Source organism: Heliconius melpomene, chromosome 10 (genome assembly GCF_056956725.1).
Source record: "Heliconius melpomene rosina isolate 202511_hmr_F chromosome 10, ASM5695672v1, whole genome shotgun sequence".
In the NCBI taxonomy this organism is placed as follows: Eukaryota; Metazoa; Arthropoda; class Insecta; order Lepidoptera; family Nymphalidae; genus Heliconius; species Heliconius melpomene.
In genome coordinates this window covers 10,162,766-10,189,155 of record NC_140398.1, presented here as the reverse complement: position 1 = coordinate 10,189,155, position 26,390 = coordinate 10,162,766, and the positions used below count along the sequence as shown (strand labels likewise).

Genomic DNA, 26,390 nt, shown 5'->3' with positions numbered 1-26,390 from the left:
ATAAATAAAATATTGATTGTGTTTTGGAATATTTTTTTTCATTTATACTTTATTTTTATATAATTGTTTATTTTTAATTATTGTAGGCAAAGAGGGTGTGATTTGCGAAATATTTAATAATAATATTATAGCATAATAATAATAATATTATTACAAGTAGCTATAGCAGTATACATTACTTAGGTAGGTATACATTACTCTAAATTAGTACTGTTTATTGGATATAATTGATAAAATTTCAGACATGGTCTCTGCATGATGTAATTCACCGTTAATAATGAACCTCGAGTGTTCTACTTCGATGTGCAGTTGACCCCAATCGCCCCCAATCGAAGGACTAAATTGTTTGTCTGATCAGTTGTATTGTGGTCAAAAAGTAAAATATTATAGCTATACTCCCACTCGAGGAAGTTAAATATTTATTTATATTTCCCTTTCTTCGCTCTGGTGTCGAGGCAAAGCGCGGCGTTGAGTTCTGCCACTCAACACGCAATGCCTCCAGTATTCGACAGAAAGTGAGGAACGGAGTGTCTTAACACTAGGTTCCCTCTGCCTACTCTGCTATGTGCGGGGTACAGTGTGAAGCTGAAAAATATTATAATATAATACCTAAGCTAAACGATAAATGGTCCACAGCAAAAATTGTTTAGTATGGTAAGCTTTTCCAATTACATATAAAACCAGCTAAACTATTGAAATCGCGCTTAGCAAGAGTAATTTAACAGAACAAGATCTATTATTGGATATATATACGAAAATGTAAAGTTGTGGAGTAGAGTTGTCCCCTAATTGCTCCATAATACAAGAGGCAAGAACAGCTAACTTCTATAACTTATAGAAGTTAGCCCTAACAGTATTTTTGACATTTTGAAAGTTCTTTTAAGTTGTGACGAGCGTATAAGAATTTCGAGGTAATTTGATGATAGCGTATGGCTTAGTGGACGTAGCGCTTGGACGGTTTTCAAGAGGTGCGGATTCAAAATTCTATTTTTTATACGTTTTCTAAATAAATACTTAACAATATTGTTTAATAGCTGCACATTTTTTACTAGGGAATATTTCAATGTGAAAGCTAATTTCATATAGCTCAATTTTCGTTCCTTAATGAAAATAGCCTGTATAACAATTTTAAATGCAAAGATCATAAAGTTATTTCCAATTTATTATACAAAAAATATTTCAAACACGTTACATTAATAATAAACGGTACAAAAACCTACTTTTTCCAAAGACCTTAATTTCTTAATTTAGATAACACGCAGCACCTGTAGGTATGCGGCCGCGGGCGTGAACATGAATGTCATTGATGTGGCTCACTTGTTACTGCTAATTGACACGACCCGGGATAGTGACCGCCATGCGAACAGCACACCACTTCTTAGCAACCCTTCTCGAGATTAATGTGACAATCATAAAGGTAATTAACGGTAACTACTTCCCAGTACGCACACACTAAGACATTATACATATTATATGTACTTACTTAGTAAATATTTAGTTCAATAATGAAAATATTCTTGTTGATGAAAAATAAGACTACCGTCGTAATCATATATTCTCGAAATTTTTTTTTTAAATAACCACTTAATATGGAAAATGTAATAGCTGCATAATAACTGTGTGTTAAGGATGCTTTAGGCGAATAATGGCGATGCATTTGGCAAAAGAACTTAGTAACAGAGCGACTTCAAGACGCCGTAAATACACAATATTTTTATTTTTAAATAGTAGCATAAAAGAAAACAATGTATGTATTTAATATTTTTTTATTACAATAGCATATTGTATGTTTATATGTGTTATTTTTTAATTAAGATTTAAATAATGAAGTACTGGTTCTTCCATATCACTGTAAATTTCTTTTAGTGTTTTTAGTACTTGTGCCTGAATAAGATTGACCTGAAATAAATAATATATAAATGTAATGTCTTCTCCGATAAACATTGTATATATTTAATAATAATATGTATTATTTTGACTTAAATGAAATTTGTATTTTTGCTCGACTTAAACAAAAAATAAATAGATAACTATAACCTGATGTGGAGGGCAGTAGCCATCTTCAGTTGATCTTGCAATAGTAATCAATATAGGTTTCGGTAAATATTTTAAGAAAAGTTTCAATAATTTTGTAGTCGCTTGTTCAATTTCTTCATCTTTACTTATGTGGTAGGGTAGGCCACCTTGATCTCGAGTACATCCGGCAGCAAATATCATCCACCAGTCGGGTTTTTCGCCTAGTCTATTTGCTTCCGCGTGTACTATATCAACTAGATTGCTAACCTGAGAAATATAAATTTGGTACAAATTAAAAACCTCTGAAAACAAACCTACTATGGTTAAATACTTTTAGAAAACATATAAAAAATTGAAAGTAGCAGGAATTGAGCCTGGGTTTGTAAGTGTGGAATAAGACTTTAAAAATTACACATTATATAAAATATACACTTTCCCCTAAATTTTCACATTGTATGTATAATAGTGTTTAATACATAATGAAATATTTAGTTAAACTTATGACAATCCATCCTAACCATTTCAAAAAGTTGTGATTTCGGCCCTCTGTATTCTTGCAAATTATCATATTTTTCTAAATGATTAAATAAGTTTTCTAGCTCTTGTAACTGACTTTCTCTTAATCTGCAAAATTTTTCTATATTATTTTCATCATTGCTTAGAGGTGTATCGAAGCCAAAAATCGGTTCTAATCGATCATATAGTTTTATATCATCAAATAATTTAAGAAAAGGATTCCCCGTGCTGAAAAAATCTAAATCTATATCCAGGACATATGGCTCACTGATTTTAAGACGTTGTGACAATTCTTTTATCTTTTCCTCCTCTGTGTTTGCATTAAGTTCAGCAACGGTATACGACAAACGCTTTTCATTAACTAACTGCGACGAATATAATGCATCAGAAAGATAATAGGGTTCCATGCAGTTGACTCGTAGTAAACCAGTCTCAGGGTGGTCCCCGACGCAGATCGTGCGAGTGCCGTCGCTAAATTGCTTCGCCCACGGTGGTCGCAGCCATACCACTCGATCTATATGGCCGGCCGCCGCCGCCGGCACTATCCAATTTTCTATTTGTAATAATGGCAAAAGTTGTCTACCAGACCGGGCTTCACTTCCTTTTAACTTGCGATCTATAAGCATGTCTGGATGAGCATCGAAATGAACAAGCGTCGTTCCCTCTAACGGAAGTTTTTTGCCTCCGATAGCAGCGTATATAAATTGTAGAGCTTCATTATGTTCTTCTACTACATATATAGGAAGTCTTTTGAAGCGTTTCAACTCGTTATTTTTTTTTATATTGTCCATATTATATGATCCAATTTGATTTATTTATTAACATATTTATCTGAAATAATAATCGAATATTAGTAAATCTATCATATTTAAATAAATATGTTAAGGGAAGTTTGTCAAAATACAATAGTGAAAACTACATTTAAATCAATTCAGCCGTATCTGGTATTAGCGTGCACAAACGCAAAGATTAACAGACAGAAAAACCGAGAAACAAAAAAATAATAATTAAAATTGATCGTTTTCGGCTCTATTATCTTGATATTTCCCCAATAATGATTGCTGTCTGTACATTTTCCATGTACAGACAGCAATCAGTTACAATTTTATTATATGGATTTTAATTGTTAACAAACAACCCACAAACCAAATGTAAAGAAGCGATAACGAAATTACTTAAGTCCTTGTAAATACCCCATTTACAAATATATCTTTTCGAGGTCCCTTCAAATTCTACGCAGTTAATGTGTAACTTTTGCATTATAATTTATAACGTCCTTCATATGTAGGCCAAGGTTTAATGTTGAAAAATCAAGAGGAAAGTTCCACCCCTCTTCGCTGTATGTTCGGCGTGTTTGGTTTCGTACAATATGTAACAAGGTGACATTGATAAAGTAGAAAGAACACAGTAACGCATCACATACTAAAGTAATCGCCATTAGAGAATTACTACAAATAGTAATATTTAATAATTCTCTAATGGCTTTTTTGAAAATGGGGCTGGTCAAGCAGATACAGTTGATTTGAAATTTGATTATATCAATGTGGCCAATATATAGTTTTAATAAATAGGTGCCACATGCCATACAGCCCGTGAAGCAATTCAATTACTGCATGAGACATTTTCAGATCGTATGCTCTTTCATTTCAGTGATCAGAATTAGACCCCCTAGATCGCGTGATTATAACGCCAGTATAACACCATTAGATTCATTCATTCAGGATTTGTCAACAAGCTCATAACTATCCGTGCATTAAAGCAGGAGATTCAACGTTGCATCAACTAAATTCAGCTATATTTATGCAAAATGGTTATAGTACAAAAATGCAATGTTTTTCATGACTGGGTTTATTAAAAATAAAACGTTTTAAAAATTATTATTATTATAAAGGAGAAGGTTATGTGTTTTATTTTAATCAAATCAGCCTATTCGGTTCCACTGCTGGACATACGCCTCCCCAGTTTTTTATTTAAAATAAAGATAGATAGAAAGGTAAATTTATTTTTTTATAAATAAATGTTGAATACCAAAATATAGAAGACTAATCTAAATAAAAATATAAAAACAATCACAAACCACATCGAAAACGGAAAGCTAATAAAAAAACATACAATCTTCGTCTCAAGATGGTCCTTGAGCAATTGTATTGTAGGAACCGAAAACTTCCTATACGAAGCTTGGTTCCGGGCGACGTGATGCGTAGTTGCGCGGATCCTATGGGCTATTATAGGTAGATGGGGTGAGGAGGGGGATGTTGTGACGGCTGCCGGGGTCGATATAGCGCGTCGCTGACGTCACTACGCTACTACGCCCGTCCAAACATAACCCCGCGCCCCCCTGTGACCTATTGCGCTGCTACGCCCACCTGGGTCAAGGCGCAAAAACGACGGATACGCCCGGATGTCGGACTCGCGACTCAGAGATGCTTGTATAATGCTAGCTTCGTTTTAATTATTTATATTTCTTTATATAATAGTAATTGGACATCCTAGTTTATAAGATAAAATATTTTAAAAGATTTTTTCTTTTCAGCTTCAGTCCGTATCATACACGCAGCATATAGCACGCATATAGCAGGGTAAGCAGGAGAATCTAGTGTTAAGACATTTCTTTTCCCAACTCCCCGCTGAATGAGAGATTAGATTCGAGGCATTGCGTGTTGAGTGACGGAACTCGAGTTTTTTTGACAAAGTGAGAATTCGGGCTGCTCATTAGGCCGGTAAGATATATAATAGATAATATATTCAATACCTACAATACTCATAAGTATTACACCACCTGTTGTGTCATATTAACCAAAAATCTGCTTGTTTCGTTCTTTTTAGTGTTATGCTATCGGGTTTTTGGTTTTTTATAATTATTTTTTATTTAACCATAACATTGACTTTTAATTATATTTTGAAACTAGTGGACCCGGACGCGGCTACGCCTGCTTCAACTATAAGAATATTTATTAAATATATTCATTAAATTATTTTCAATTTTCAATAGAATTAGTAAGTAAATATAAGCTTAAATAATCAAAAAGAATAATAAGTAGATACACATTATTAGAAAAAATTATCTGAGTTATTGAAACTAACCAACAAAAGGATTAAAAGTAACTAAAGGATAGATATTCTTAATATTAGAAAAAGTACCTAAAGTTTTCCGTGTGTGCGTACATAGATATCGACTCTACGAAATAACTAAACATTTCTCTCTATTAAGCAGGATAATTTTAGCGGGCAATATCAAATAAAATAAGAAGAGAACCAAAGTGTAGCTTAAATTAATTATAAACAGCAAATAAAGTTCGAAAATGTATGAAAAATTATAAAACCGTCAACGTCATCTGCCCGTTCGCGTTGGTCATACTGTGCCGCCCGTAGGCTAGATCATTTGGAATCAGTGACATCTCCTTAATTATTTATTAGAATGTTATACAGTAAACTATAATTTCAATCTAGATAAAATGTTAATAGTGACTATTATATTTATTTTCATAAGGATGAATATCAAAATATCGCGGTAATGGTTGCGTAGCGACGCGACGGTTGTTATTAACATGGCAGAATAAATTGCATGTCAAATTAGAAAGTACTTTAAAATATATTAGTTTATATGTATAATGTAATGTTATATAGCCTATAGCACTTCTGAAGAATGCAGCTTTTATACAAAACAAAAACAATGTAAATCAGACCAGTAGATCCAGAGATCTTAGCGTTCAAACAAACAAACAAACAAACAAACAAACAAACAAACAAACAAACAAACAAACAAACAAACAAACAAACAAACAAACAAACTCTTCCGCTTTATTATATTAGTATAGATATTTTGAAATTGTGACAAGTTAAATTCGATAAGACTAAGTTCCTTCAATATATTAAGTTGAGAAACTCTTTAGAATTTCAAGGATTTACCCATTACAAACATATTATCATAGGAAACAACAGAATAAAAACTAGTGCAAGATCAATCAACACTTCAATACACATTCTCTGCTTTCTACTTGAATTTGGGACATTATGCTTTGACAGAGAAGGGAAATCAAAAGAATTGATTTTTCTAATGGGGATCAAATCAAAAATCTTTACAGTTAATTCTTTTGTTAACTATACATATTAGAGATGCGCCGAATAGTGGTTTGACCGAATAACCGAATACTATTCGGTTTTCGATTTCTTTGTTATTTTGCCGCGTAAACAGTCATTCAAGTCATTTTTCTGTCATTTTCTAACCGCACATTACGTCACAAACTTAAATACTATCCACTCTATCTGGATATGTGGCACTCTACTACTGTGTGGTTCCGGCGTATCTGCTGCGGCAGTGCTTCCAGGTCGATACTTACCCAAGTATAGACCTTCAAAAAGCGCATTTATCTCCTCCTTTCCGGCCGGCAACGCACCTGTAGCCTGTAGCTCCTCTCGTGTCATGTGTCCGGACGAGGTCGTGGATGGCGGTGGTCACTTACTCTCAGGTGACCCGTACGCTTGTTTCTGTGTCTTTTATCATAAAAAAGTACTCCTGGTAATAGTGTATATAACGAACGATTATTTTCGAAAAAAGAAACAGAAACTTATATTAAGAAAAATGCACCATAATTTTTAAATTTTATTATATTTCTGATTTACGAGGGGCGTTCAATATATTCTTGGTATCAGCACTGAAAAAATACACAAATTAACCCATTCTCTTTATATACATGGGGGTAGTCCCCCATAACGTCAGTACATTTGTTACCTCGTGATATTAACTTGTCAATTCCGTACAAAAAATAAAGCCTGAATGCACATTTATTATTGACTGCAGCTCTTCATCATCTACAAATCGTTTTCCACGGACATCATTTTCAAATTTCGGAGCAAATAATAATCTCTAAGTGCCAATACTGGACTATAGGGTGGGTGGTTGATATTTTTAAAACCACAATGGCAAACAGTAATCTTGGAAATACGCGTCTTGTGAAGCGTTGTCATGGAGAAGCAACGCACCGTTTTCTTCAAAATTATCGCGTCAGTCATGTATTTCACTTGTAGTTAATAAAGTAATGATAAGAAATGTGTATATTATTTACACCCTCGTTATTAACTAAATAATTACAAATGTACTTAGTAAATCATATCGATACTGAAAAAACGTTGAATTCTCCTTGTATATTAAATTTCTGCACTGTTCCTCTATCTCAGGCATATTATAGTGTCTAATATTGTCAATCTCCGACTTAGGTATGTTCATTATAAATTTAAAATGTTGATTTAAGAATTAAAATAAATATTGACTACATTTTAAGAAATACATATGTTGATTTGTGGTTTAAAAGACGTTTCATATTTAATTTCTACTGCGTCGTGCAGCCAAGTAAATAGAAATACTCGAACCAAATATATTCGGCACCATAACCGAATATTCGGCCGAATATTGAATATTGAAAAACATGCCGAATACACCGTATACCGAATACCAAACGAATATTCGGCGCATCTCTAATACATATAATACATTTGTAATTTATTGCTGTTGTGTTAGAAAATCTATTTATTATTGGGGTATCAATGTAGTAAATAATGAAAAAATGTATTATAATGAACTTTAATTTATTTGTCACTTCATTTGTGTATGCTAATCTCATAAACAGCTTAACAAATTTAAATGTAATTTTAATGTTGGCAAACTTCCTTTCACATTTAATGTATGGTCTTTAAAATGTCAATGTTATTAGGACACAAAAGTAATTTAGATTAGTAAATTGATGAGTTGTTCAAGCAGGCAAACCCACAAGTGGGTTGTTAGTTATTAACATATGTGTTAAAAAAATAATATTAAACATTTACAAAATATTTTGTTTTTGTTTGTCTTCTTCTTCCTTCTGGCATTAATCCCGGCTATTGCCATTGGTCTGCCTTGGATCACAATCATATAAAATGTTTATATATTTGTTTTTAAATCTTAAACTATAACACAATTATTATTATTGTTAAAGTATTCTATGTAGCCAGACCAAACATTTGATTTGTTTATTCTAGTTTTTTTTAGAATTAGTAATTTTATAAAATGTATACCATCTTCTAATTATTGTTTAATCCCTTGTTTTATTGTGAACATTTAGCACATTATTTTATTTTATTTATAACTACATATTAGCCACTGTATTTCTTGTAATATATATTATAAGAATCTTATGTATTATACATAAACACTAAATAATACCGGACAATATTAATGTGGCTGTGAATTTATTTATATTTATAGGAGTAATTTTTACTTACTTGACTGATATCTGTTATAGCATAACTCAAATAATAAAAAAGAAATTTATCCTGATTCGTTGCTAACATATAAATTATGAAATAAATTAGCAATATTAATATTTAATCAAAACCGAAATGGTTAATTAATTCAATTACAAATTATTGTCAGTTTACTCGCATAACGCATTATATCAAACATCAATGTCAATAGAATAAATGACTTTGACATTTTAAGTTTTGACCAAAAATACATTTTCTTATGTCTATACATAAGACTATTCTTATAATAACTTCTTTAACTGAGCCCTGACCGAAACTGAAGTATCCTATTAATTTTTATTCTCTTTATATCGAAATACGAATTTTGTGATATAAACGGCAATTTTTTTTAAGTAAATGTAGAAATACATTTTTTTCAGGAAATCATGGCGTCATAGATCTGAATAAATGGTTTGAATTTCAACTCGATACCTCCATGCGTTCCTAAGATAAAAGCTCTAGACGGATAATAAAGTGATCTTATAAGGTTACCTTTTTTTCTTAAAAGCTACGAAACCCTAAAAATCAACGCGCTCGAGTACTTTGAGGTAACTTTTTTTACCACTTTGAGATTCACTCATTTCCTTGTGCTACGCTCAAATCAGATTATTAAAATATACACTGTTCTATATGTACTTGATTTGTCTTAATCTAACGTGATCGAGTTTTCTGAGGATCGATTTTTTTACTAATCTGACGGGCTGCCATCAACGCACCCCCATATGAAGAGTACATATATGGCAGGGGTACACTATAGGTTATAAGGTCTCACCATATGATTTTCTGACCCGCTCGAGTAACGCGTAAAACTCACGCTTCCTACCTTAACATGACTTACTTTGACTTATATTCCTATGTCCCCGAGTTGGGGCAGAGGGCATCCACAGAGTTTCGCCATTTTGCACGATCTTGAGCTTCTCGTTTAATTTCGTTCCAAGTCTTGCCAATCTTTTTCGCCTCGTCTAAAACTGAACGTCTCCAGGTTTGCTTGGGACGGCCACGTTTGCGCTTTCCTTGAGGGTTCCAATCCATTGCCTGCTTCGGAATATGGCCGGGACCTCGGCGCAGCGTGTGCCCAATCCAGTTCCACTTGCGACGTTTGATTTGCTGGTCGATTGGTGATTCTCGGCAAAGTTCACGAAGGATGACATTCGAAATTAGTTCGGGCCAGTGGATACCAAGAATTTGGCGAAGACATCGATTTACGCAAACTTGAAGCTGGTGCGACACAGCTTTGGTTACCTTCCACGTTTCGCAACCATAAAGCAGCACTGACTTTATATTAGAGCCAAAAATCCTGAGTTTAACTCTACGGGTTAATTTACGTGACTGCCAAATGGGTCGTAGCTGCGTGAAAGTTGCTCGGGCCTTGGCAATTCGTGAAGAGATGTCCTGATCTTTACCTCCTGCTACTGATACGACGCTACCGAGATATGTGAAGTTGTGAACTTGTTCCACAATATCTGTGCCTATTTGCAGCGGTGTTGAGTTCTTGACTCCAGATCTCATCCCTTGGGTCTTTCGAATGTTAATTTTAAGCCCTATTTTAGATGCCTCTAGCTTCAGATCTTCAAGCTTTGACTGCATATCGTTGCGAGTATGGCTAAGTAGGCATATGTCATCAGCATAGTCCAGGTCTTCCAAGACGTCGCTTATTCCCCATTCTATTCCACGGCGCCCCTTTTCACACACATTGCGCATAACATCGTCCAATGCAATCAAGAAGAGGAGAGGTGAGAGGAGGCAACCTTGCCGGACACCGGCATGCACGGTTACATCTTCGGAAAGAAGGCCATCGTGCAGAACTTTGCAAGAGCAACTCTTGTATAAGGCTTGCAGTAAATGTACGATTTTTGGCGGAACACCGATGGTGATCAGGCGGGACCATAAGCTAGACCATCTCAACGTGTCAAAGGCTTTTTCGAAATCGACAAAGGTTAGGTATAGTTCTCTCTGCCATTCTGATGCCTGTTCGAGTATGATGCGGAGGGTGTTGATTTGATCTATGCACGAACGGTTGGGGCGGAAGCCCGCCTGTTCGTTGCGAAGGAGTAGTTCAACGGCTCTTGATAGTCTATCCAAGATGATCTTACAGAAAACCTTAGACGGAACTGAAAGTAAAGTAATTCCTCTCCAGTTGCTGCATTGGCTTAGGTCACCTTTTTTAGGTACAGTTATGAGTAGACCCTTATTCCAGTCCTCAGGAACCTCTTCAGAATCCCAGATCTTATCGATCAAAGGCTTCAGAATCTCAACAGCAGTGGGTAAGTCAGCTTTGAGCATTTCTGCAGTTATAAGGTCGAGTCCTGGTGCTTTTTGGACCTTCAAGGAAAGAATAGCTCTAGCGACTTCTTCATGTGTAGGTGGATCGGTGTCGATGTCGAGTAGCTGTGAAGGTGGGATCTCCTCTAGTGTTTCGATTGGTGTTGCCAACTCCTGGCTGCCGAAGACCTCCGAAAAATGCTCACGCCAGCGTTGCAGCTGCCCTTCGGATGTTACAATAAGCTGACCTTCTGTGGACTTAAGAGGCTTCTTCTTGAAGCTTTTGTTTCCCGCCAAAGTTCTTGTTGTGGTATACAGGTTCCTCAGAGTTCCAGAGTTGCGCTTGTTCAGCGAGACCGTCTGCCCAAAGTCTTCTATCTTTGCGCGTACTGCGATAGATTTTTCTGCGCATCCGACGGTATTCCAGCTTGAGGTCAGCTCTTTGGGCTTCATTTTGTGCGCCTAGTAGCTTTAAATGCAGCTCCTTTCTACTGGAAATAAGGTCCCAGGTACTTTGCGAAATCCATTCGTCGCGCTTACGACGCTTGTGTCCTAATACGATCGAGCTAGCTTCTGTATAAGCAGCCTTGATGTGATTCCACTCCTCGTCCGTGGTTTTTTCATGTGCATGGAGTCCAGAGAATCGGTTTCGGAGCTCAAGCCTGAATATGTCACGAATAGTTGGGTCTCGTAGTTTGGATATATCATATCGTTTCCCAAATTTTTCCGTTTCCCTTATTGGTCGTGCTACCGCAACTTTAAGGCGTACTTCCGCGACTACCAAATGATGGTCGCTATCAATGTCAGCACCTCTACGGTTACGCACATCGAGCAACGACGAGCGCCATTTAGTACTAATAGCAAGGTGGTCAATTTGGTTCTTCGTAACACCATCGGGTGAAGTCCAAGTGTGCTTATGATGGTCTCTGTGTATGAATAGCGTACCACCGATAGTGAGATCATAATTTTGACAGAACTCTATAAAACGTTCTCCGTTCTCGTTACACACTCCAAGCCCCTGCATACCCATGCATCTCTCTCGATTCAGATTACAACTTCCAACCTTTGCGTTCAGGTCTCCCATGACGATCACAATATCCTGTTTCTTGATGTTATTGACTGTGGCATTGAGAGAGTTGTAGAAGTCGTCTTTGGTTTCTTCTGACGCGGAGTTGGTTGGGGCGTAGCATTGTACAATGGAGATCTTTCGGGCTCTAGAGTTGAATCGAGCGCACATAATGCGATCTGAGATCGGTTTCCAGTCCAGAAGACTTTTCCTTGCTGATTCTGAAAGAAGGAGCCCTACGCCATATTCATGCACTTCTTCTTCCGTCTCCTTGCCGGAATAGAGCAAAGTTAGACTTCTGGACGTTCTCAGTTCACCAAATCCATTTCTTCGCACTTCACTTAGACCAAGAATTTGCAAGTTGTATCTAAGCATTTCTGCTTCTGCTTGAGCAAGTCTACTTTCACAGCCAAGTGTGCGTACATTCCAAAAAGCAATTCGTGTCCGGGTTTTCATGCCAAAGGTCGTCGGTAAAGTATCGGTTCGGTTTATCTCTGTTTCTGTTTCTTTAATCATAAATTTTAGTGCAAGCAGGTGATTAACCCACTATGCCTTAGACCGTTAGCGGGACTGCCGCCTTAGAGCCTACGGTCATGCTCAGTTTTGTTTCGGGTATCTTCCCTCCTTAGTGATTGTATTCTGTTTTATGGCGCAGAATATTCGCCTTTGCCCCGCCTCCTCAGCTCAGCTGCGACTTCGAGGCAGTGGGCACGCAGTTGCGTGGTCGCAGCAGTTCCCAGGGTGTACGACGAGGACGTGGAGGCTAGGACTGGTCGAGGCTCTGCTTGAAACTTGGTGTTCCACTACAAAACACGGCAGATGGTTTTCATTGGCTTTTTGCGGGCAATGCTTGCAATGCAACCATAACATGCTGTTATGAATACAGTTTTTTGTTAAAAGCTATTTCTTATCGCTATAAATTATATATGTCATTGAAATTTATATTATATATATATGTATGTATTCATGTATATTAGTATGTAAATTATACCATATACAATACAATACAATATACTTTATTGCACATAACAAATTTACAAAAATTATATACAAAATAAATAGAAACAACATGTACAATAAGGCGGCCTTATCGCTTAAAGCAATCTCTTCCAGGCAACCTTCGGTTGTTGGAGTTGTATAAAAAAGATGGTGGGTGGTGCATTAAATTGCAGGAGATTATTTAATAGTAGAAATAAAAATAAAATACATAGACATACATATATATACATATATATATACTACATATAGTTCTGTAAGTAAGTTTATTATTTTAGGTCTTTTTTAAGTTAAAGGTTGCCTGGTAAAAATCACCTGTGGGTGATAAGGCCGCCTTAACACCATTTATCATTTGTTTTTATTCTTGTTTCTGTTTAAGTTAATTTATGTTTGTTTTTTAGTTAATTAATATCAATTATGATGTAAGAAAGTTTTAAAATTAAAATAAGTTTTGACAATTATTTTATATATTATACTTGTAGATATATATTAGTATTTTTTTTATTTGGACAAAATTTTTGTCCATAAATTAAACACGCAGTTATATAATAATAACAATTTTTTTTTACGCTATTTAATAATAATAATTTTTTTATTTTCGCAACCAACACTGGGTTACAATTTACCATATAAAAATTAAAAGGAAAGAAAATAAAAGTCACAATTTATTAAACCTAAATAAACTTTTATTTCATATGTAAATTAATTTACACATGGAAAAAAATATAAAGCAGGGTCTTAATTAAAATGTCTCGTGATTGTTTAAACAAATAAAATATGCACAAAATCAGATTCTATCCTCTAATAAAAAAAATGTATGAATTAATTTATCTTAAATTTAAACCTACATTATTTTTAATTGTTATTTAATATATTATATTATTATAACGAAAAAGTAAATACCAAAAGTCAGTTGAGTTAAACAAAAAAGATGCTTCTTAAATACACTTTGATCAATCAATAAAAAAAAGTTTTCATTTGAGACTTGCACCTGCATTTGTAATATAAAAATTGCTTTGAATAATGTGACAAGACAACATTTATAATAAATTGACGATTAGTGTGATACGGTCAACTTAAATTCTAATGAAGTTTTTATAGCTAGTCCATATCTACTAAGGTAATAGAGTTAAAGTAGATTTTATCTACCGTTGTTATTGTGTATTAAGTTTATTCATGACTGAAATTATTAAATCATCTAGCGCAAAGTAATGGGTGGGGATGTTACGTAATAAATCTATACTTACCAATAATAAAAAAGTGAACCATAATCTTTGTACTTTGTTCACTAAACTAGAACTGTGTTGAGAAAAGCCCGCGGAGGGCAGTGAAGAGCTTTTGCTTCTATAAATATGTATCTAATAATATTTTATTTTTAACTCTCATATAAAATTGTCGAATACAACAAGACTTCCGCACTTGATTTTATGTTATATTTGAACACTTAAGGCACAATAGATAGGTAAAATAAAAAAAGTAATTAAGTAGGTGATATTTTTATTATATCTTCTTCAAGGATTTTAAATTACTTATTTTACCAATCTATCGAGCTCATGATTTATGTGATAATTGTTTTACATTACAAAATACAGTCGACTGTCGTTAATTCAAACTAGTGATAATTTAAACCACTCTATAATTCAAAGTCATCACGAGTTCCCTAGAAAATTTCTTTATATTTCGAAATAAATCAATACATTTTTATCCACTTGGTAATTCGAACCTATAGGCGTCCAACACATGATAATTCGAAGTTGCAGAGAGAAAGATTACGGAATTTGCAGAGGTAACTACATATTGAGACAAGTTTAAATTTGTGTTTGTTTTCGTAATGATTACTTTGTCACTCGCATTTTTATTGTAACTCGATTGATGAATATGTATATATTCATTCATAGTTCATTATTATTCAATAATTCGAACTTTTATTATTTTTTATTTCTCTCAAAAAATTCGGACAACTTGATATTTGAAACATTCAATAGTTCCTAATATTTTAAAGGTCCCTCGAGTTTCGAATTAACGAGAGTCGATTGTATATTAGAAGACAGCCCACAGGGCGAAATTCGAAACTAAGGAAAAAATGGTGAGGCACCGTGTTATAAAAATATTTGCACCGCTTCTTCTACGATGCTATATCTTCTTCCACACATTACATTACGCGACAGTTCTCTTCACCCTCGCGTATTTCTCCAAGCTGAAAATAAAAAGTAATTCTGTCTTAACACAGTAATTAAAGTAGCTTAATACTAATGTATGTAAAAATCTTTAAAACAGTTTACACTAGTAGACACGGTACTTCAAGTGGAAGTTATTTCTATAATAATTGCATTTAATATAAGTGTTTTCTTAGCGGACGTATTTACTTAAGATATGTAAGTTTATTGCAATCTATCGCCACATATAGTTTAATATCTTAAAGTACCTGTTCACGACGTGGGAACTTGTGTGCAAGTTCACGATGTCTCTGTGCACTTGTACTAATTTGACGCCGTTGCCGCTCTGACGTAGCTACCTCCTGCAATCATATAAAATATTACTAATCATAATCGAAAAAAAAAACCGACAGAACAAGTAATCATTAAGAAAATGAAAAAAATTGGCAATATAGAATCAGTAGTTTTATTTGTGTATCCATAGAAATATATTTAAAGAAAACTATTACTATTACTGTTGTTAAGCTATTTTTTACTAAGAAAAAATCAAAATGAATTTGTTAGCTTATAACACAAAATTTATTTAGTTGTGGTGTGATTGAGTTATAAATATACAAGCATAAAAAATTACAATTATTACATCAATATATTTTCAGTTTAATAAGTAAGATAAGTGTGCATCATTAATAAAGTTATTTCTAAAGGTATAAAATATATGTTTTAGCAGTTACATACCTCCTGATCATTATTAACCAGCTTGGTGGTGAAGGTGTCGGCGACGAACCATTTCTGTCCCTTCATGACGATATCTCTGGGAGGGTCGTGGTCGACGCCTGCGTCCGCCGACCACACTGTGGATATCGCGCCGGGCTCGAGCTTCACTGTGCGGTGGAACTTGAATACTGTCTCCTGTTCACCTGCTTTGCGCAGGATTTGATATCCACCGAGGCTTAGTTCCTATAAAAAAAAATTTAAAACTAATTATAAAAATTTTTTAGTTACATTAATAATTTTTACATTCCGATTTTTTTTAATTTGTATCAGTTTATATGGAAATTGATTTAATATGAAATTATTCATTGATTTAATATAGAATCTCACGTTAGCGATCTTTCCTATTATGTAGGTGTTTAGAAGTCAAATATGCGACTTTTATAAGTGAGATACAAAAACCCAGCTATGCATGACGAAAAAATAAGATATATAACGCGACCCACCTTTTTCCCCTTGTTCCTGATCTTCACAAAGCTTCCATCGGGACATGCCTCGGCCACCTCCAGGTCCCCCTTGGCGCTGGACGTGACGCTGAAGTCTTGCAGGCTACGCTCTTCGCTCTCGTCGAGTAGAGTGCGCTTGCGCGCAGCGCGGAGAGGCGTGGCGCGGCGGCCGGGCGTGGCGCGACCGCCGCTGGCGCTGGCCGCACTCATAGAGGCGCGCGATTCGCGACCCGGCGATTGGGATGTTAGGTTCAACCTACAATTATATAACATTATTAATTTAATATTATAATTTTTATTTGTTATGTATTACAGTAGAAGAGGTGGTTGTGGCGCCGAGGCCCAAAGTGTGTGTACGGAGGGGAATGGATTTGATTCCCCCTTGAGGAAATGAAATATTTAATATTTTCATCTCTTGGCTCTGGTGTTGAGCCCAAGCGTAGCGTTGAATTTCGTCACTTAACACGCAAATTCGGGAACAGTGTTGTAAAAGTAGATTCCCTCTCTTTTACATTACAATTTGGCAGTTCAATAGCTTAAATCATATAATAATATGGCACCCAGCGATTATAATTTTTAGAAACGAGCGAGTCCTTCAGCGCCACGTTATCTCCATATATATATTTTGTTAACCCTCAAATTTCATCTTCTTCAAGAAGAAACAAACAATAATATAACGCAAATCCAAACACACCTGTCCTCCTCGCCTTCAATAAGCGCTCTATACGTAGCAATCTCATGGTCCAGGGATATCTTGATGTCCATAAGCGTGGCGTATTCACGTAGCTGAGCCGCCATTTCATCACGAAGTCGGGCCAACTCCTGCTCCATTGACGCCAAGTCTTCGGCATGACGGGCACGCTCGGATTCTAGCTGACGTTCTAACTCACGGCACCGGTTCTGCAATAATTATATTATAATAATACTATTACTTTTTGTATGTACTGTAAAGTTATGCCACTTTTTTCCGTTACTTATCTGTTTTATTAAAAGTTGTTTCTATATTTTTATATGCTTATTCAAACACATGGGCGCTCCACTGTTCACTTATTGTTTAAAAGAGAAACTGTGTGTCTGCAATGTGAATTTACCTTTGTGACACCAGAGAAATTAGAATAAATTATTTATAAACATTCCCCCATTGTTATTCAAACCTACAACCAGTGAGTCAATTAACTAGAATCTTCTATAAAGTTGCTATTATATCATATTATGTATAAAAATATACTCGTACTTACACTAAGAGAGGCGTTCTTGTTCTCCAGATCATTAAGCGTAGCGTTGAGGCTGTCGATACGCGTGCGCATGGTGCGCAGTTCCTCCACGGCAACCGTGGCCGCGCTGCTGTTGCGAGTCGCCGCTGATTGCAAGTTCTTCATCTGTTTAGATAACAATAGTATTACGTGTCACTCAATAATAACATTATTAATCTCTGTATAGATAAAAATATTATAAAGCTAAAGAATCTTTTAGTGTGCTAATTTTATGTGTTCTTACCGGTGCGAGGTCACGCAAATAATTCATTCCTCAACTGGAAGTCGAACCCATAACTGTTTACAATCAGACACTGTTCCTCTGCGCTACAACGGCCGCTCCATAGTAAAAAGGTACAAGCAAAGAATGAAAATGTATGGTAGGATTATATACACTTATTACCTTATTCTCATAAAGGGCTTCAATTTCATCCCTATTGGCCTTGATATTAGCCTCCTGCTGTTCACGCAGCTCCTGTAAGCTTTGTTGTAGCTTAGCTTCATACTGCTGAGCCAGGCGACCATCTGATAGAGTAATAAATTAATTAAACAAAAAAAAATTGATAAACAAGCTTAAATTTTATAACACTTTAAAATTATTCTAGAAGCTATTGTCGATGAATTAAGATATTTGTTTCTTTGTATAGCGTGTGTGGGTTAAAATTCTATTGGATGGGTTACAATAATATTTTATATTTTAGTGGCTATAATAAAGAATTCTTTCGCCTAAAATATCTTTAGAGGTGTAAAACATAAAAATACACGCACATTGCGAGATAGACAATATTTGTCTTCCTCGCTATATACGAAAGATGCAAAAATACAATCCGTCAAGATAAACTTATTATTTACTCAAATTTTATATGTATAATATGTACATATAAAATTTAATATATATTTAATACATTTTTTTTAATTATGTAAAACTTATTTATTGTTTTTAGTTTTTTCGCGGAACGTCAACGAACGTCAACGTTTGTCAAGCGGTACCCGTGTTATGACAATCAGCTTCTCACTTTCCGCCGAATTCTTGAATTCTTTTCTTGTTATCAGAGCTAGGAAATGAAAATATTTTATATTTTATTCCGATTGGGAGTAGCACCCACAACACGGGCACGTTTACAGTCTCGTATTTAAGCCACTGCGTCAGGACGACCTCGATTATTATTCATATAGTTATTTTTTAACTTACCAATTTCAGATATCTCAACCTGTCGTCTAGTGCGTGTCTCCTGCAACTCTTGCTGGAACACCTGGTCCTTGAAAGAGAGCTCCTCGCGCAGGCTTTGCACGGTATTCTCCATGTCGATGCGACACAGCATCTCCTCTTCCAGAGTCTTGCGGGTATCGGCATATACTTTACGCAACTTCTCAAGCTCTTTGGCAAGTTCCTAAGTGATTTGTTTCAAAATTTAATAAAAATTGAGGTAACGTTACTTTTAGAAGCAGTAAATAATTCAGTAAATTCAGGTAACAATACTGTTATAGGTATGCCTTTTTTAAATTATAATAAATTGATAAGTCATTTTTACGAGACCATATAACAATAAAAATACTTTTTCTTTTAATTTTTTTATTTAAAACAAAATTTTGGATTAGTATAATTGTAATTTGAAAAGAAAGGTAAGTAATTTAATTAGAAACATTTCATACAACCGGTTTCTCACATTATTTAAACTTTAAATGATAAGTATGTACGATAAGTGGTTTTTAGGAACATTCTAGCACTTAATTTATTTTATATAGTATACATTTCAGTGTTTAAAGATTATATAGTAAATTTATACAGACCCTGGCCTCATCTTGAGCCTTCTTCTTGTCAGCAAGGGCAGTGTTGTATTTGTTACTTTCCTCGGTGTAGCGAGTTTCGTAATGACGCGCCAAGTTTTCGGCTTGTTGACAATCCTTAGTTTTCTTGTCCAAACTATAAAATTATACATAATATTGATAAGTAACACTGAACACATCGTAGAATATAAAAAGTCGCAAGACGTCTAGTGATCTTGACATACATTTGTACGATTATAGACGGCATACGTGTGCGAGTTCTTTATTACTATAGAGAAAATAGCACGAGGCAGGTTTGCATCAGTCGTTTACGTATACAAATAAATTAGTATAAGATTTTAGAAAGAATATTTTTGTCCCAGGTCGATGAAGCGTCCGCTTTCAATCCCTGGTACGAGTGACAAAAGTGCCCGACTCTCGCCCTCGGACTAACAGCGAACTTTCCATCCAGATTGGTCCGAAATTGTCACTAAGTCATTAATATTGATTGATAATAATCCGCGAATACTTTTCTCCCTACATGCATAATGTACCATATTTTATTCACCTAGCATCTTTCTTAATTATACAACAAATCTAATACGAGCAATTTATTAATTTATTCTAAGTTTATTAGGCAAAATATCAATACAGACTCATATTTATATTCCCCTTTGTTATTTTATGTAAGCTTGCGTGACCATCGCCGATAACATCATTAAAGGGGAACTTCTGTTAACGTAAATCGTACCGTACCATACGAAAATAACTCGTATGCGGAAGACGGGCGACTGTTATATAGAACAAATAACCCTCTTGGTTCTATGAATATAACAACCTTCTTTATTTTCAACTTTCACACATCTATCGAATTTAATGGAGAAGGCAATGACAACCTTTAAACATATCCGTTTCCATCTTTACACCCGTATGTTATGTTTATAATATACATTGAATGATAATGGAACCTAATATCGCACCAATAAGATACAATTTCAAAGAAGAATCACATAAAGAGTGTTGAATTTAAATCGAACTTAAAATTATCGTTTAGTCACTATCGTATGTATCTAGACTTAACTTTTATACTATTGTTAGCTAAAAGTAAATCGGGATTGTAAACTAATTGGGAATTTTAAACGAATTAAGAATAGAAAACTTATTTTACTACTGATTCAGGAGAAATATTAGATTTTGTGTAGAATATTAGTATATTTTACGACTCAGTTGTCGTCGTCAATGGCATTGTAAGCTCCACAAACAGTGTAACCTGATCGAAGGTCGTTTTGGGTTACCACATTACTTACACATGACATAATACAGGGCTTTGTATTGGTAAATAGTGACGATAACTTTAAATTATCTACTCATTATTTCGATGTTTTGGAAATACAATCGTCCTCAAATGTCATTATCTTATCTTGTCATACGAATAGTTATTTTCGTATCTTAAATACAATAAAATGTTAATATCCTTGCAATAGGATTATTATTAATATTTTTAAACATTAGTGACATTCTATTTTATTTTTACATCAGGTCTGGTTCCTGATCGCAGCTTCGTTTGAATTCTTACTGTCCAGGGCAAAATTAAATAACACGCGTGTTATTTTTTGGGATAAAAATATCTGTGTGCTGTACTTATATTTCATACTAGTGGACCCGGACGCGGCTACGCCTGCTTCAACTATAAGAATATTTATTAAATATATTCATGAAATTATTTTCAATTTTCAATAGAATTAGTAAGAAAATATAAGCTTAAATAATCAAAAAGAATAATAAGTAGAGACATATTATTAGAAAAAATTATCTGAGTTATTGAAATGAACCAACAAAAGGATTAAAAGTAACTAAAGGATAGGTATTCTTAATATTAGAAAAAGTACCTAAAGTTTTCCGTGCGTGCGTACATAGATATCGACTCTACGAAATAACTAAACATTTCTCTCTATTAAGTAGGATAATTTTATCGGGCAATATCAAATAAAATAAGAAGAGAACCAAAGTGTAGCTTAAATTAATTATAAACAGCAATTAATTACATAAACATTTACAATAGTTCGAAAATGTATGAAAATTTATAAAACCGTCAATGTCATCTGCTTGTTCGCGTCGCTTACACTATGCCGCCCGTAGGCTAGGTCATTTGGAATCAGTGACATCTCCTTAATTATTTATTAGAATGCCATACAGTAAACTATAATTTCAATCTAGATAAAATGTTAAGAGTGACTATTCATAAGGATGAATATCAAAATGTCGCGGTAACGGTTGCGTAGCGACGCGACGGTTGTTATTAACATGGCAGAATAAATTGCATGTCAAATTAGAATGTACTTTAAAATATATTAGTTTATATGTGTAATGTAATGTTATATAGCCTATAGCACTTCTGAAGAATGCAGCTTTCATATAAAACAAAAACAATGAAAATTGGACCAGTAGATCTAGAGATCTTAGCGTTCAAACAAACAAACAAACTCTTCCGCTTTATTATATTAGTATAGACTAGCGGACCCGGACGCGGCTACGCCTGCTTGAAATATAAGAATATAATTTCTATAGAAATATAATTTCAATCTAGATGAAATGCTAAAAGTGACTATTATATTTATTTTCATAAGGATGAATATCAAAATGATGCGGTAACGAACGCGGTCGCGTAGCGACGACGGTTGTTATTAACATGGCAGAATAAATTGCATGTCAAATTAGAAAGTATTTTAATTTATTAGTATATATGTGCTATGTAATGTTATATAGCCTATAGCACTTCTGAAGAATGCAGCTTTCATACAAAACAAAAACAAAGTAAATCGATCCAGTAGATCCAGAGATCTTAGCGTTCAAACAAACAAACAAACAAACAAACTCTTCCGCTTTATTATATTAGTATAGATTAGTATAGACAAAACAAAATATTATTTTAAAATTATACAAAAATTTTGCGAAAGAGTAGCGTTTAGCAGTTCATAATATAATGATTCATAATATTACTAAATTGGAAACTTATTTAAAAAAAAGTTCTTCAAAAAATGTTATAGAATGGTTGTACATGTGACTGAACATGTGTTTTAGTTCAATTAAAATTATGTAGCCTCTTTTAATATATAATTATAGTTGTTGGTGACGATGCGGGAGGTATAAATTTCAAATTTATTGTAGAATCATGAATTATGAATGTTTTCCGACCTAATTATCACAATGGTTTGTAATATATGTATATCTTTAGCTTTAGATTTTATTTAGAATCAACAATTAAGAAAACCTACGCATCTTACTTAGTATAGCGTTTTGTATATTAGTGCAATGATAACATTAAAGTATTCAATTAATATCGTGTCGTTGAATCGTGAGTGAAGCCATCATATTTACTTAAGCTAAGCTATGAAAAAAAAAAACACAAACTTTAAAACACTTAACCTTTTTTAGTATAATATTGTGAAATTCAGCAGTAATTTTAAATATTAAATAATCACAAAGCAACGTCTTTTGAAAACGTGTGTAGTTTTTCGTGAATACACATTAGAATTTTGGAGTCACGGTTATATTTACTTGATTACGTCACCCGTGAAGTTAAGACATTCTCGCATAATGAAAAGAGGCTATTTTAAGTTCGATATCCGAATGCGCGCGCTGAATTAATAGCAATGGCTTAAAAAACCGTTTAATTTGAGGCTGGGATATTTAATAATTATTTCGAATTAAGAACCTAACTAAGATTCCAGTTTATCTCACGGTCAATCTGAGAAAATGTACAAGAAGTATAATTTTTACCTAATTATTAACAATTTTAAAATTATGCATATAGAAGCTTTTTGTTTTATTAAAACCAATATATTTCACGAAAATTTAATTCTGTAGGCGTATGGCACAGATATATGTAGATGACCTAGCCATTGCAAGGCAATCCAATGACCACATGCCGTCAACTTGTCCTTATAAGAATTAAAGTTAATTTAATAACAACATACGAAGAAATGAAATACTTATTTAAATTTATTTATTCGTTTCTTCGCTCTGGTGTCGGCGAGGCAAACCGCGGCGTTGAGTTCCGCCACTCAACCCGCAATGCCTCCAGAATTTGGCGGAAAATAGCGAGTTAGTGTGAAGCTGATTTAGTATAAATGATTGTGCACTTATAACGTGTACTTTTAACTCCTAAAAACTAAAGTTAGATTCAAAATGATAATAAAAATGTAGACATTTTGTTAATTGTTTTAGGGAAGTAGCAGACTGAATCCATTTTATTTTGTTGGTCTGTTTTGACAGGACCTAAAGTTCAGTTCTGTCGCCCAGTGGAAACACAGTGAATGAACACAACAACATATCACTGAATTATTTTTGTCTACATTCTTTAATGACCATGTATTATATGGTAATTAAAAATTAAAATAGTAGTAATAACACTATTATTTTCTAGTTGATTGCCTCTAAACAAAATGTCAACAACTTTAATAAGAAAAACATTTTTGCATTGACAACATTCAATATTTAAGAGTCAACTCACAAGAGATAATTTAATGCTAGAGCAGATGTCTTCATATCTTTTTTTTATATAAATTCAACCATCAGTAAATAGCTGTTTTAAAACTTGAATTGTACATTGCTTAGCAAGTTGTTGAGTTGCAACCTAATATTAAAAGTTATCACCAATTAAATTTTTGCTTAATAAAATTACTTTAAACAATTCAAAAGGAGGCAACTGTCCTAGTTTGCACAAGTTAAAATAATGTAGTGAATGAATGAAAATATTTGTTTTGACATGTGGAATATTAATACAAAGCTATTGTTCTATACTTACTGTTCTTAATAATTTTTTAATCTAATTTGGCTGTCTGTTTAAGATGCTACAACAAGTGAAAAAACAGCTTTCCACATATTCTAACATATAGTATGTAGGAAATGTGTAAACCTGTTTTAAGGTTCATAGAAACAACCTGGTGTCAAGAAAACTAATTCTCCTTTTTTCATTTGTATTGGAGATATTGAGTATTGAGCAGTGAAACTTAATGCCACACTTTGTCTAGCCAGTGTAGGGAAATTTAAATAATTAATTAGTGAATAAAGAGTAAGGCCGCACCTACAACTAATATGTTTACATAAATTTGTTGTCCCAATGCAACTCAATGACATTATAGAAATATTGTGCTATAATTTTTCTACACATAGCAAAGCAGGCACACAAAACCTGGTAATAAGACATTCTGTTTCATAAGAATACTTCCGTTTCCGGCTTTCTGCGGAATTCTGAGGCAATGCGTGTTGAGTGGCGGAAGTTGACACTGCACTTTGCTTTGTTACCAAAATGAGAAAATTAAAATATTTCATTTCTCTAAGTGCAAATCAAACGCACAACTGTCACGGTGACAGTCATACCCTAATACCACCAGGCCACAATAGCCTCTATTTATAATTTATAGTACTCCATTTTATTACTTCAACTTTTCTTCTTGTATTCAGAAATAAGTTAACCATGGTTTTAGAATATTATATAAAAATAGTCTTGTTATTATTAGCCAAAAATTATGGAAAAATAATTATTTAGGACTTTCTTTCTTATAATAAGATACCCCTACTCATAGTAAGTATAGTTTATAAACTATTCAAATCAAAATTTAAGTAATGTCATTGTATTTCTGGAACAATTAAAAAATCATGCATAATTGAAAGATATACACAAATAAATAACTTTTATAAACACTAGCTCCAATAGGCCTTGACATAAATAGATTGTAATTTAGGTAGTAGTAGGTAATGTAGGAAATGTTGATTTTACAATTTACATTTTGTTGCAATTTTTTCAGGCATATTTAAAAAATATTAATGTCTATAATTAAATATCTGTAATTCAATTGTGTCTATTTGTTTACTAACAAATATACTAAGTAATATAGTAATAATTTGATATATTTGCTAAATTTAAATGTTTATATAGTATGTGATTGGATTGTTATATTGAGGTATGATGTCACTATGTCGTAAAGGCGAGGTCGCGCGCGCCCGTCATTCCAAGCTTAAACCTAAACGCCGTCGATGACGTAAACTATGCTAAGGTTAACCGGAAAGGAATACTCAATATTTAAGAATTTCTGGGAAACAAATAGCATTGAGTATATAAAATATTTATGAATTTTAATTCAATTAAAATAGTAAACACTCACCGTTTCTTAAGATCGTCATTTTCTTCGTACAATCTCTTCAAGTCAATTTCAAGTTTTGCTTTTTCCCTTGATGTATCATCTAGTAACTTTCTAGCATCTTGTAATTCATTTTCATACATTCCCTTAATGTTAGAGACTTCACGTGTGACCACCTCCTGTGTTGTTTGAATTTCACGACGAAGCCCAGAGTTTTCACTCTCAAGTTGACGGACTTTATCAATATAGGCTGCGAGACGGTCATTAAGATTTTGTAAAGCATCTTTTTCTTGAAGTCGTGTATGTCTTGTTGGACTTAATGGGCTGTTGGGTCGACCGGCAGAACTTGAAGGGCGGCTACCAACAGGAGTGCTAGATTGCTGAGGGCTTTGCACTGATGACACAACACTTACATTGGATGACGATGTTACAGTCTTTTTAGATTTGGATGACATTTTAAAGCAGTATTTCAGTCACAAACAAAAATAAATACACGGATTACTCCTCACAGAATCCAACTATCGAGTATCGGCGGCAAGCATATAACTCGGGTTCTCCACTTGTAAAAAGCCAAGCTAAAATGATCACGTGACCATTGAGTCATAACAAAATGTCGCCATTAGCGTAAATCAGCCGACTTATAAATAAAAAATCTTCTTACATACAATTTGATACAGTTTACAAGCATTTAAAATAAGTAAAATAAGATACAAAACTGT

At 34.0% G+C, this 26,390-nt stretch overlaps 2 protein-coding genes across 3 annotated transcripts; both read right to left on the bottom strand.

Moving 5' to 3' along the window:
* Window positions 1-1,750: 1,750 nt before the first annotated feature.
* On the bottom strand, window positions 1,751-8,989 carry MESR6 (misexpression suppressor of ras 6). 2 transcript variants are annotated; one of them, XM_085190834.1, is made up of 5 exons: window positions 8,791-8,932; window positions 3,708-3,869; window positions 2,535-3,363; window positions 2,038-2,283; window positions 1,751-1,899 (listed from the first exon to the last, which is right to left on the bottom strand). In XM_085190834.1, the coding sequence occupies exons 3-5, from the start codon at window positions 3,321-3,323 to the stop codon at window positions 1,807-1,809; spliced, it is 1,128 nt and encodes a 375-aa protein (XP_085046960.1). In that variant the 5' UTR covers window positions 3,324-3,363; window positions 3,708-3,869; window positions 8,791-8,932; the 3' UTR covers window positions 1,751-1,806. The 2 variants fall into 2 exon arrangements, with proteins under 2 accessions (XP_085046960.1, XP_085046959.1); XM_085190833.1 differs by lacking the exon at window positions 3,708-3,869 and having other exon boundaries at window positions 8,791-8,989.
* A 4,810-nt stretch (window positions 8,990-13,799) lies between these two features.
* Window positions 13,800-26,258, bottom strand: LOC146535544 (lamin-C-like). Its single transcript, XM_085190832.1, has 10 exons — window positions 25,696-26,258; window positions 19,553-19,685; window positions 18,954-19,152; window positions 18,165-18,286; window positions 17,747-17,887; window positions 17,203-17,408; window positions 16,509-16,764; window positions 16,027-16,248; window positions 15,561-15,653; window positions 13,800-15,332 (listed from the first exon to the last, which is right to left on the bottom strand). The coding sequence occupies exons 1-10, from the start codon at window positions 26,124-26,126 to the stop codon at window positions 15,288-15,290; spliced, it is 1,848 nt and encodes a 615-aa protein (XP_085046958.1). The 5' UTR covers window positions 26,127-26,258; the 3' UTR covers window positions 13,800-15,287.
* Between the last annotated feature and the right edge of the window lie 132 nt (window positions 26,259-26,390).